The 12,184-nt window shown below is 44.4% G+C and overlaps 1 protein-coding gene and 1 pseudogene across 2 annotated transcripts in view; both read left to right on the top strand.

Annotated features, from left to right (window-relative positions):
- The window catches only part of ENTPD4 (ectonucleoside triphosphate diphosphohydrolase 4), a 32,431-nt gene extending 20,798 nt beyond the window's left edge, over positions 1 to 11,633 (top strand). Inside the window, exons 7-13 of one of the 2 annotated variants that reach the window (XM_044225141.1) lie at positions 544 to 603; positions 1,301 to 1,455; positions 3,369 to 3,535; positions 6,905 to 7,229; positions 8,990 to 9,075; positions 9,997 to 10,158; positions 11,188 to 11,633. In XM_044225141.1, the coding sequence (XP_044081076.1) occupies positions 544 to 603; positions 1,301 to 1,455; positions 3,369 to 3,535; positions 6,905 to 7,229; positions 8,990 to 9,075; positions 9,997 to 10,158; positions 11,188 to 11,416 (1,184 nt within the window). In that variant the 3' untranslated portion in view covers positions 11,417 to 11,633. The remainder of the gene's footprint in view (positions 1 to 543; positions 604 to 1,300; positions 1,456 to 3,368; positions 3,536 to 6,904; positions 7,230 to 8,989; positions 9,076 to 9,996; positions 10,159 to 11,187) is intronic. The other variant, XM_044225142.1, reaches the window with a different exon arrangement.
- Positions 3,863 to 4,566, top strand: LOC122889674 (annotated as a pseudogene).
- Positions 11,634 to 12,184: the final 551 nt, after the last annotated feature.

Consider the following 12,184-nt stretch of genomic DNA (forward strand, 5'->3'; position numbering starts at 1 on the left):
GGGGTGTTTGCCCTTTGTTCTAGAAGTCAGGCCAATAGCAGAGAATAGCATGGGTTGGAGTGGGGGAGGAGGACAGGGAGATTGACTGGGTCTCTGTAACAGCTTAAATCAAGGTGGAAATGAAGTGGGTAGAGGGAATGTAGAAGGGGAACGAGGCTTGGCAACTGAGTGAAAGCAAGGGATGAAGGAACTGGAAGAGTCAGAGTTTATTTGTTTTTTTCAAGCTTGCTGTTGATAGGCTTAACTTCATGAAGTAAAAACTCCATTATTTCAGAAAAGTTCCAAATGAAAGCTGGCATTGAGGGAATTCTATTTTTACCCATGTAAATGATAAGAATTACACATTTTAAAGTTGAGAGTTCTTGGAAAGCCACTAGGAGAATACAAAATACATTATCAGGGATGCTTTATTTCAGATAATGTGTTGGTAGGTTGTCAGGGAGTAAAGTAAATGAGTTGTTTGTGCTAACTGCATGGATAAAAGTTATAAAAAGTATCTTAGAACTTTATCCTTCTTATCTTCCCCCTGTGAAATGTCTGTAGGTGTGTATGCTTGGATTGGCATTAATTTTGTCCTTGGACGATTCGAGCATATTGAGGATGGTAAGTATCATGTTTCCAACCAACTTGTCTGACTGGAAATGAGGCTGTTCTGTCTAATCCCAAAGGATAAAAAGGGGGCTACGTTTTGTTTTATAAAGATTTTATTTACTTGAGGGTGCCTGGGGTGGCTCAGTGGGTTAAAGCCTCTGCCTTTGGCTCAGGTCATGATCCCAGGGTCCTGGGATCAAGTCCTGCATCGGGCTCAGTGGGGAGTCTAGGGCTTCCTCCTCTCTCTCTCTCTCTCTCTCTCTCTGCCTGCCTCCTGCCTACTTGTGATCTCTCTCTCTGTGTCAAATAAATAAATAATCTTTTAAAAATATATATATATTATTTATTTGATACAGCATGAGTCGGGAACAGAGGGAGTGGAAGGAGCAGACTTCCCGCTGAGCAGAGAGCCTGATGTGGGACTTGATCCCAGGACCCTGGGATCATGACCTGATCTGAAGGCAGACACACTTAACCGACTGAGCCACCCAGGCACCCCCAGGAGCCAAGTTTTGTGACACAGCTAAGTGGGTATGAGTAGATAGAGGAGCTGCTCTTTCCCACTATGAACTTGACTATAGGTGGGAGGAGTAGGCTGAGTTTGCCCAGATGGGCTTAAGATAAGTACCATGGAAACAAGGGGACTCACAAGAAGATCCCCATTTTCCAGGGTGGTTCTGTTCCAACGGATATTTCTTGTTATTTGCAGATGAGGAGGCAGTTGTGGAGGTTAACATTCCTGGTAGTGAAAGCAGGGAAGCTATTCTCCGTAAAAGGACAGCCGGTATTCTGGACATGGGCGGCGTGTCGACTCAGATAGCGTACGAAGTTCCCAAAACTGTAAGCTTTGCCTCCTCACAGCAGGTTACTATCCGTACAAATTTTCTTCTGTTTGGTTTGGTTTTCCTTTAACATGTCTCCATCCATTTTTGTCTTGTTTTCTGAGTCTGAACACATCTTTACTATGCTTGCTGAGGCCCTACCTTCCCAACCCAGGAGAATGGAGTCAGGAGAAAGCCACGCAAACCTCCGCTAAGCCGTTTGTGTTTGTTCATTGAAGTCAGCTGGTTTGTTTTCTGAACTGGGCGTTTTTGTTTGGTATAAATTTTAGTCACATGCTTGAATTTTTTTTGTATTTTCTCTTCAGTCACTTCTTTTCTCAACAGATACTGTAAAACATAATGTAATAGCATCACATTTCTTAAGTTATAGCTGGGGAATGTACTGGGGTTTCTTTCAAGGCTCAGACAGCTTTTGACTTTTCTAGAAAGAATTGAGGTTTGTATGCACTGTTTGCACATTTCTGAACTTAGGATTTCCACTGTTTTCTCCCGTGCCCCTCAGGGTCCGTAGTCATTACCTATAGTTTCCCAATAGGCTGGGCAGCCTTGTCTAGAGAGCACCAGGAAAGTTTCCGGATGTGTTCCTGAACTGCTACACATCTTTAAGACTCTCTTTCCACTCAACTGTAAATTCCTACTAAAACCTGGTTTCCTGCACTTCCCCTTAGTGTGGTGTAGTGGTTAAAAAAGCCTGGCCTCCATCATCACGTGAGCCTCACTAAACGCGACCTTAAGCACATCGTTTAACTCCTGGGAGGCAGGTTCTTCATCTGTAGAGGTCCATGCAGGCAGCTCTCACACGGGGCTTTTATAAGGCTGAGATGAGATAGTGCATATAACATAGCTGATGTACTGCCAGCTGCCTAGTGTTCGCTGTTACTGGCGTATTTATTAAGCTCTTTACAGAAATGCTTTGTAAATTCAAATACAACGATATCTGTGTCCTGCTTCTCATCCCCACATGCCTCTAGAAACTATTATACCTTTTGTTAAAAGTTGTGTTTTCCCCCTCAAGACAAAGTAAAAAATACATAGAAAGCAAGTTTCGAAAAAAATACTGAAAAATCAGGGTTAAAACTTTTCTATGGGTGTGTCATCCAAAAACAATCATTGTAGCATTTTGGTGTATTTCTTTTCATTCATTTTTCTGTATTTATAGTTTTATAGTTTTTTTTTAAAAATATGGTTGTTGTAATCTTACTGTTTATATAATTTTATATCCCTCGTTTAATAGTGCATAAGCATGTTCCTCCACATACTATTGATTACCATAATTAACTAAGCCCTCCTTGGAGTTGTAGATTTTTTTCTAATCTTAAAAATAATTTTTTTAAAAGATTTTATTATTTATTTGAGAAAGAGAGTGAGAGAGAGAGCGCAGGAGCAGGAGCATAGGGGCGGAGGGACAGGGAGAAGCAGACCCTGCGCTGAACAGGGAGCCTGATGCAGGCTCGATCCCAAGATCCCAAAGTCATGATCTGAGTCAAAGGTAGACACTTAACTGAGCCACCCAGGTGCCCCAGAGTTGTAGATTTAGATGACACTTGTTTTTTTCTCTCACAGAACACAGAGGTCATCTTTGTATGTAGAGACTTTAAAATGTTTAGAATTATTTCTAAAACATAGGCTTCCATAAGTATGTATACTACATTGGAGGGTATGAACTATGTCTTTCCAAAGTACGTATATTACATCGGAGTGTATGAACTTCCCTTTCCAAAAAGCAACAGTATCACAGATGTGCAGCAATCTGAAATCTCTTAAGTCAAAATTGTCATATTGAATTCAGAAGGATGCTTGGAAGGGTCCTTGGGAAATGCAGAAGCAGACATTTTTGCTGCTTTTAGATGGGAATCTTTTTAGATCCTTTTTCACAGGAGGTTATTGTTTTTGTATTGCTTTAAATAGTGAAGTCTTTTATCCTTGCACCTGCAGGAAGAAGTAGCTAAGAACTTGTTAGCTGAATTTAACTTGGGATGTGATGTTCACCAAACTGAGCATGTATACCGAGTCTATGTGGCCACATTTCTTGGGTTTGGTGGCAATGCTGCTCGACAGAGGTACGAAGACCGAATATTTGCCAGCACCGTTCAAAAGAACAGGTAAAGCACCTTCCACTTCGTAGCATTCACTTTCAAACCTTGGTATCTCCTCATAGAAAACATATCCAGGCAAAGCAGGGAGACCTCAAGCAACAGAAGTATATCAGCACTGTCAGCTTTTGACTCCCCTGGCAGCTGAGAAATGAAGGGACAGCATATGTCTTTGGCTCTGAACCCTTCCAGCTTCCGAAGGAAGATCTCTCCCTCAGACCCAGACCTCCGTAGATTAGAGATTTCACTGTTAATGTATTGAGGCAGTTTTGAGCCCTGGGTAGTGTATTTCACATTGCAGAGCCCTTGAGAAACGCAGCACCTGGGCCTCTACAGATGTCCCAGAGGCCTCCAGTAAGTGATGATCAGATTGTCATTGAGGATGGAAGGGGATTACCTGATGTTCTGATGGTGTTCTGGAAAACCAGCCTGTGCAGTCATTTAGTGGATAAGACCATAGAGAAAGAAGTTATTCAAGAGAAAGAAGTGATTTACAAGTCTAAGTTAGTGATTTTAAACATTTTTAGCAGTGAAACTTTTAAAAAATGTGTTTATGAGGGGCCCAAAATTGTGACCAGCTGCTATGAGCATTTCCTTAAGCTCTGTGAGGACTGGCCAGTGGATGAGAGCAAATAGGGCTGGGACTTGGGCACTTACCTGCGGCACAGGGTAAGACAGGCCTTTAAGGAGGGAGAGAACACCCATATTCCAGAACCTGAGGCCTGTGGTCAGATGTATGAGAGCTTAGCACAACTCCATTTGAACTATTACAAACACAAGTACCCTCGTCCCAGAGACACAAGCTTCAGCAGCCTGTTCATGGAGGAGTACAAGCTGATCCTGTCCACAGACAACTTGAGAGAGTTTAAGGAAATGAATAAAGACATATGGGAGACACTGCAAGAGAAGTTTGCCCCCAGGAATCCCAAGGAGAAGCAGAAGGCCTGGGCTCGGTCCTTATCTCACCCATGCATCCAAACGTGGAGTCTTGGGTATTTATGTCATCCTAAATTTACATCATCATAAATAAAATTGCCCTGATTTTTACCGAAAAAAAAAAAAAAAAAAAAAAACTGAGTTTATAAAAAATTCTGCTATAGAAAATATATAAAACAAATAAAAGCAACACTATTGTATTGTATTGTATTTATTTGTCAGAGAGAGAGTAAAGGCAGGGGGAGCAGCAGGCAGAGGGAAAGGGAGAAGCAGCCTCCCCACCAAGCAAGGAGCCCGAGGCAGGACTCAATCCCAGCATCCTGAGATCATGACCTGAGCTGAAGGCAGACGCTTCACTGACTGAGCCACTCAGGTGTCCCTAAATCAGCACTTTAGTTTAAATTTATAAGTTTAAGTATATAGCAATTATTTATTTGAAATTGGGGCATAAGAAAAGCAAAGCTGTTTGGATGAATAAAAATACCTGAATTGTGGAGTTATATAAGATATCCTGTTAATTACTGTGTTTAGTTTTCCTTGTTTCGATGATTGGTTTTGAAGGGGAAAAAATCCCAATTTATAGAGATAAATGGTAGTATATAGTTCTTTGATCTTTCCTATGTGAATAGGAAGAGCCATAAAAACTTGTTCTTCTTCTGCTCCAGACATTAATTGAATGGTGTTAGTTAAGAGATTGGTAGTCCCATAGTTTCTTTTAAATGTAGTATATTATATACTACATTTTGGTATAATTATTTTTTATAATAGTCTTATATAGGAATACTTCTTTAGTGATGTTTGAGTTAGAACTTCAGAGAAACACCTGCAATGCTAATTTTTAGTAATTGGCTTTAATGTCAAACGTGTATGACAGTTCAGTGGCCCTTCTTAATGTAGTTGCAGGGGAGCTAAAAACAGTAGTGTTGAAGTACATTTGACTAGTCTCAGACTTATTTTTTTAAGATTTTATTTATGGTGTATTTAGAGCAAGTGTGTGTGAGCAGGGGGAGGGACAGAGGGAGAGAGAATCTCAAGCAGACTCTGGACGGAGTGTGCAGGCTGATGAGGGGCTCGATCACACAACCCCAAGATCATGACCCGAGCTGAAATCAGGAGTCGGACACTTTGCTGACTAAGCCATCTTGGACTTTTATAATGATTATAAACATTAGTCATCATTTTTTATATATGTGAGGAATTGAGCCTTGAAATACATAGTTATCTCTTCGCCATCAATAGCAACTGAGTTTTTAAAATAAGACATTTTTAATTAATGGCAAAGACCTTAATTTATTACATTCAAGTGCATTTTGAGTTGCCTTGATCTTAGGAATAAAAAACTTGTCATTCGAGTGACGGATAATAAAATTTAAACACCTTTTTAGGCCCGTGTGATGTCACAGTATCAAACACTAAAGTAAACCCAGTGGTTGTGAGCTCTTTCCGGTTCCTCAGTGGCTTAGCAGTGAGTATGTACAGGGGACGACAGATCTTAGTGCAGGGAAATCATATCAGGAAGTCAGTCCTAAGCGCAGTGCATTTCAGAGGACAGTTAAGATATCTTGTCCATGGAATGTCTTAGAACCTTGAATTAACAATAGAAACTCTTATCTGTAGCAATTGGGATCAATAGTTGATTAATTTTTAAAAATCAGTTGAAGTAGAATCCAAAATGGAATGTAACTGTTGGCACTTTGTTTTAGCTTAGGTATTCATGAGCCAGTCTTTGTTCCAGACTGAGGTTTTTTCTTAGGCTACCGCCGTCATAGCTCTTTCTTCTTAGGCTACCGCCGTCATAGCTCTGGCCTGCCCTGCATCTGCTCATCTCAGTGTCGTTTGGCTTCTTTAAAGACTACCAAGGGCTTAGCAAACATTTGTGAAGCAACTTGATACCAGTTCTTCTAGATTTTCCCAATTTTTTTCAGCTTTGCTAGTACTGAGTTTGACAGTAGTTTTCAAGTAAGCACCTTGCCTCCAAGGCATGGAGCCTGGGGCCAATGACCTTTTTCCACAGTCACATTTCATCTCTATACACTGAAACCCACAGGCTCGAGTGGCAGAACAGGATTGGGAATGACACAGTTGGTAGGCATTCAGCTGCAGTGAACTTGAAACCAAGAGGAGCATAGGCACCCAAACAGGCTGAGAGCATCAGGCCACGTTCCTGGGCACTGAAAGCACTGGTCATCTCACCAGGTAGCTGTTTCACTGGACCCTGTTACAGTGTCTGCCCTACACGCATGTGCATGGATGGTGAATCTCCAAGAGGGGTTCAAGAACCTGTTTCCCTAACCTCATGACCCCAGAATCCATTTTCATTCCCACAGAACACCTTGCTGAGCTCACGGTCCATAGAATGTCTTGAGAAACACTGACCTGCAGCTGCTTCTTCAAAAAATGGTTTTCTGTCAGTCTCAAATCAAGTTTCTTTTTGTCCTGTAGGCTCCTGGGGAAACAGACGGGTCTGGCTCCTGATACTCCATACCTGGACCCCTGCTTACCCCTAGACATTAAAGATGAAATCCAGCAAAATGGACAGACCATGTACCTCCGGGGAACAGGAGACTTTGACCTATGTCGAGAGACCATCCAGCCTTTCATGAATAAAACGAATGAGACACAGACTTCCCTCAACGGTGTCTACCAGCCCCCAATTCACTTCCAAAACAGTGAATTCTATGGCTTTTCAGAGTTCTACTATTGCACTGAAGATGTGTTACGAATGGGGGGGGATTACAATGCTGCTACGTTTACTAAAGCTGCAAAGGTAACCTTCAAAGACATCCTCTTCCTCCGCATGCTTCTGAGAGACTCATGTGGACAGTGGCAGCTTGTGTCCCTCCTGCACTTTGAGAGGCCTGGGTCAAGAGAAAGGGAAGGTGGAGGATGGAAGGATGTAGGGCAGTCTGCTGGGGATCCTGTTCCCTTGGTTGAACAAGAGATGCAGTCCTAGTAGGAGTGAGAAGTCCACTGACTTCTGCCCACCACTCCATGAGCCGCTCTGAGCATTAGTGGCTTCCAGGTGACAGACTTGTGTACTTCGAGGTGATAATGTAGCCATGATCTGGCCACTCCCGGCAGATTTTCTGTCGCTTAGCTGCCAGGACCCCTGTTCTCTTGCTGGCTCCTGCCTTTCTGATGGTTGCTTAGGCTCTTTCAAGGGTTCCCCACCTTTATACCCCTTAACCCTGGGTGATCCCCGACAGCCACCTTTGGCCCTTGGACCTTCAGGCTCTTTGATGGTCTCATCCATGCTCATGAGTTGCTGCCACTGCCTGTAAGAAGACGCTCCAGGCCTGACCCCTGCCTACTAGATTTCATGACACAAAACAGACCCACCATTTTCTCTCTGTTCCCTCATTCTGTGATGCTGCCTGGTTAATGGCATCCCTGACCATCCAGTCCACCTCCCAAAATTTGAGTTCTAGGCTTCTCCCTGCCATCCATTCCAGCCTCGCCACACACGCCCCACAATCAGTCAACTAGCACATTACTTCATGCATATCCTCTCTCAAAGCCTTCCCTGCTTTGTGTCCTGCTCTCACTGCCCTAGTGAGGCCTGTGGCTGTCACCTGCAGGAACCTCCCAGTCGGTCTTCTTGCCTCTGGTCTCCCTCCTTCGTTCATGCCTCATGCTGCTCCCAGAGAGTTCTGTCCAAGACACAAGTGCTGGCCCCTCTCCTTTTTACAGTCTTTAGCAGCTTCCTTTCATACCAGGATAAATTGAAGATGCTTTTGGATGTCTTCCCCTCTCGGGGGCCTCCTCTCCCCACCCAGCATGCCCTTACTCTCATCACTGCAGACAGCTCTTAGTTTCCCTGGCATCTAAGCTGCTTGCCCTCTTGTCTTCGTTCACGGGGTTTGCTCTGCCCTAAATGCCTGTCCTTGCCTCTCACCCCAGACCGAGTGTTGTTCTGTGTCCCCTTTCGCACGCTTCACCATCTCTCAGAGCCTCCGTTTCTTCATCCTTGAAATAGAGGTTGGAGTCCTAGCCATGCCAAGGAATGGTTTTAAGTATTGTGTTCAGAAAAGACACTTAGTGCTCCGTAACTGTTAGCTATCAGTATTATTACAAATAACTTCAGGAAAAGATGGCATGTCTTTCCCTTCTAAAGGCGGGCCTTTTGGAATCCTGTTGGTGTTCCCAGAGCCTTGTACTGTGGTGCCACAGAAGCAGGTACCCACTCTGACCTAGCTAAAGTACCACTTCACTGTTCCAAAGTTTATGCCTGGCACAGGCAGTCACACAGGGGGAAATGTAAGCAGTGTTGAAGAGGTTGGTTATGGGCAGTGAAATTCTCTGTCACTATAACTTCAGCAGCATTTTAAGACAGAACATGCACTCTCCACTAATCAGTGTCTGCTGGAAGCTTGTGCATCTTGTCTTCCCGTTATGTATAGAAATTAAGTTTGTGTTGCCTGATTGGAAGTATCTCTTGGTTAGGAATATGAATCTGGTAAACCCTTTTGAAAATGAAGAAACTGTTTCACCTTACCGATGATTTATTTGGGGTGAAATTTCTTCCAGGATTATTGTGCAACAAAGTGGTCGATCTTGCGGGAACGCTTTGACCGCGGACTCTACGCTTCCCATGCCGACCTCCACCGGCTGAAGTAAGCAGAGGGTGGCTGAACCACGCGCTTTCCAGAAACCATGCTTCAGTGTTGGCCCCTGGCTTGCCACACCCTGACCCCAACCTACTTTTGCATCCTCATTGATCCCGGTTTCTCCTTCATGTACCCTGGGCTCCTTTCAAACGGGACAGCAGATACTTGTGTGCAAATGTATCCGACAATTTTTATTCAGTTTTGCTATTCCTTCCATCTAGAGTTCCCTTGTTCACCCCCTGCTTTGTTGAAGTCCTGGCCAGACCTCAGAGTCAGGTCAGACGCTGACCTTGTCGAGTCTCGCTCTGCCCATTCAAGCAGACTCCATCCCTCTCTCAGTGTCTAGAGGACACAGTATGTCTCCCTAGTGGCATTTATCAGGTTCTGCCTTATTTCATAATTATTTGTTGCTTTTTAAGATCCTGTCATCATAAGTCATTTAAATGACATGGGTTATCTTATTACTTGCTATTATATCTCATTACTAACTTAGCCCAGCACTTTGCAATAAGTAAGCCTCTGATATTTAGAATCCTACACTATCAGAGCTGAAAAGGACCCTTCTGCCTTCTCATTTTATAATAAAGAAACTGAGGTCCAAAGAAGTTGGAACTTGCTCAGTATTTATCAGAAAGTAAATGAGGGAATGCCTGAGGAGAAAAAATCTGTCATGGCAAGGTGTGAAATCCTGCTGAGACCAAGTTCCATGCGCTAAGTGATTCTGGCAGGTGAACTGTTTGGGTTGTGGGACAAGGGGTACAAACCAAGTCGGTCAACTAGAAGTGCACACAGTTGGTTTGTCTGCTCGGAGCGCCGGCCTAGTGAGGCCTCTGCACCCACCGTGGGGGCGGGGGAAGGCCGTCCCCCCGAACGGGTCGTGTTGACAAATAAGTGAATCCCACTTAGGTTTGTGCTTGGTGTTTCTAGGTATCAGTGCTTCAAGTCGGCTTGGATGTTCGAGGTGTTTCACAGGGGCTTTTCGTTTCCTGTCAACTATAAAAATTTAAAGACAGCCTTACAAGTTTATGACAAGGAGGTTCAGTGGACGCTCGGAGCAATCCTTTACAGGACCCGTTTTTTACCATTAAGGTATGGCTGCAAATCTGGTAACAAGAATCAAACAAAACAGGCTTTTCTACATTATGATAGCACATGGCAGCTGGGGCTGGCGGGTGTTTGGGGAGCATGCTGGCCGTCGGCAGGACCGCAGACCAGAGTTTGACTTTGGTCTGCCACACCCATGCTTCCTTCCCACCCCGCCCATCCCATCGCATGCAGCACAGAAGTGTTTGGTTATGTCAAGCATCTTTCCCCAACCCCTGCACAGAAGGGCTAATGCTGGGGCCCTTCATCTTTATGGCTTCAGACTCCTCCTCAAAATATTGCTCCTAAGGTGTGTAAATAAATAACAGGGTTAGAGGAAACAGCCGTATTGAAATAATATTTATCAAAATATTACAGAAGACATATCTGTGGTACAGTAATATATATTCTGGCAGCAGAGCTAGTACTTCCCATAATTCCCATACAGTGACGTGTGTCGATATTTTGAGGTGTTTGCAAACCACCACAGTGTGGTATAAGAGCTCTCTGAGCGTCGCCACGATCCACACTGCCGTAGAAATGCCAGTCAGAGACCGGCAAGTGACGGACATTTTCCCGCTCCCCTTCACAGCTCTGCTGCCTGCTGACCCCGGGGCACTGATAAACGAGAAATGCGCTTCTTGGGGGATCCCCCCCTTCTTCCAGTGGAGCGTGTGCCAGCAGTCCGTTTCTCTGGGCTGCCTGCAGACATTGTGGGCGGTGGGTATTACTGCTCACAGACAGGGGCCCTCATTCCACAGTGGCTCCTGTGTGTTAGGGAAACTGTCACCGTTTGTTTAAAATTCTGGGTTTTATTTCCCAATGACAGTGACGGTAACTGCTGCGGATGTACAAATGAGCTCTCACACGTTCTCTTGTTACTGCTTACAATCACCCTCTGTTAGGCCACGTTGGCCTACCTTTCGGAGGTGAGGAAACTGAGTCCCAGAGACCCCGCACCTGTTCCACCGCGTGGCTTGGCCTGGTCAGTCCCGGTCTCACGTGTGGTGTTTGCTTTTGTTTCCACGCGGGCAGGGACATCCAGCAGGAGACCTTCCGGGCCAGTCACGCTCACTGGCGGGGCTTCTCCTTCGTCTACAATCACTACCTGTTCTCAGGCTGCTTCCTGGTGGTCGTGCTCTCCATCCTCCTGTACCTGCTGCGGCTGCGGCGCATTCACCGGCGGACGCCCCGCAGCGCCTCGACCGCTGCCCTCTGGCTGGAGGAAGGCCTCCCGTCCCAGAAGATTGCTGGCGCCCTGTGAGGCGGTTCGAGAGCCCTGGAAGACTTTCTGAAGGAAAAGCCATTTTTGCCTCAGGGTTTCTCCTCTTTATTCTCACTTGGTTTTGTTTCTCCTTTGCCCTTTTGTTCCTTGAAACAGAAACGAAATCCATTGTTTGTAAGCTCCACTGTTTTGTCTACAGCTTTAAATTGAGGAGCAGGGAAAAGGGAAAAAATCACTTCATTCTTGCTGCACAGGATAGCAACCTGAGATTGTCTGTTTTTCTTTGAGGTGTGTTACATTTGAAACATGCACTTGGATAGTGAAGGGAATGGCAAAGCTGTTCTCCATCAGAGAAGGTAGTGCTGACGGCTGATGCTTTCTCCAAACCAGAACCCAACGGGCTGAATCATAGTCCTCTTTTTGTCTGTCTCAAAAGCTCTGACCTACACAGGGTGATGCATTGTTTTTATTGTTCAGGTCTGTCCTGTATAGTTTCTTCATAGACTTAAAAAATCAAAACCATTTACATCCAAGATAGAAATAGAGGCACCAGGAGGTACTATTTTTAAAACCAGTAATCCTGGAAGATGTGAAATAATGACTAGAGCAGTGTGTTTGTGTGTGTGTGTAAGAGAGAAAGAATGTGTGAGAGAATATGTGTGAGAGTATGTGAATGTGTGTGAGAGAAACCATGTGAGATTATGTGTGTGTGAGACAATGTGTGAGAGTGTATGAGAGAGAAATGATAGAGGATGAGAGAATGCAGTAGTCTTTCTTTTAAAAACACACACTTTAGAATTAATTGTT

The sequence above is a fragment of the Neovison vison genome, chromosome 11 (genome assembly GCF_020171115.1).
Source record: "Neovison vison isolate M4711 chromosome 11, ASM_NN_V1, whole genome shotgun sequence".
Lineage (NCBI taxonomy): Eukaryota > Metazoa > Chordata > Mammalia > Carnivora > Mustelidae > Neogale > Neogale vison.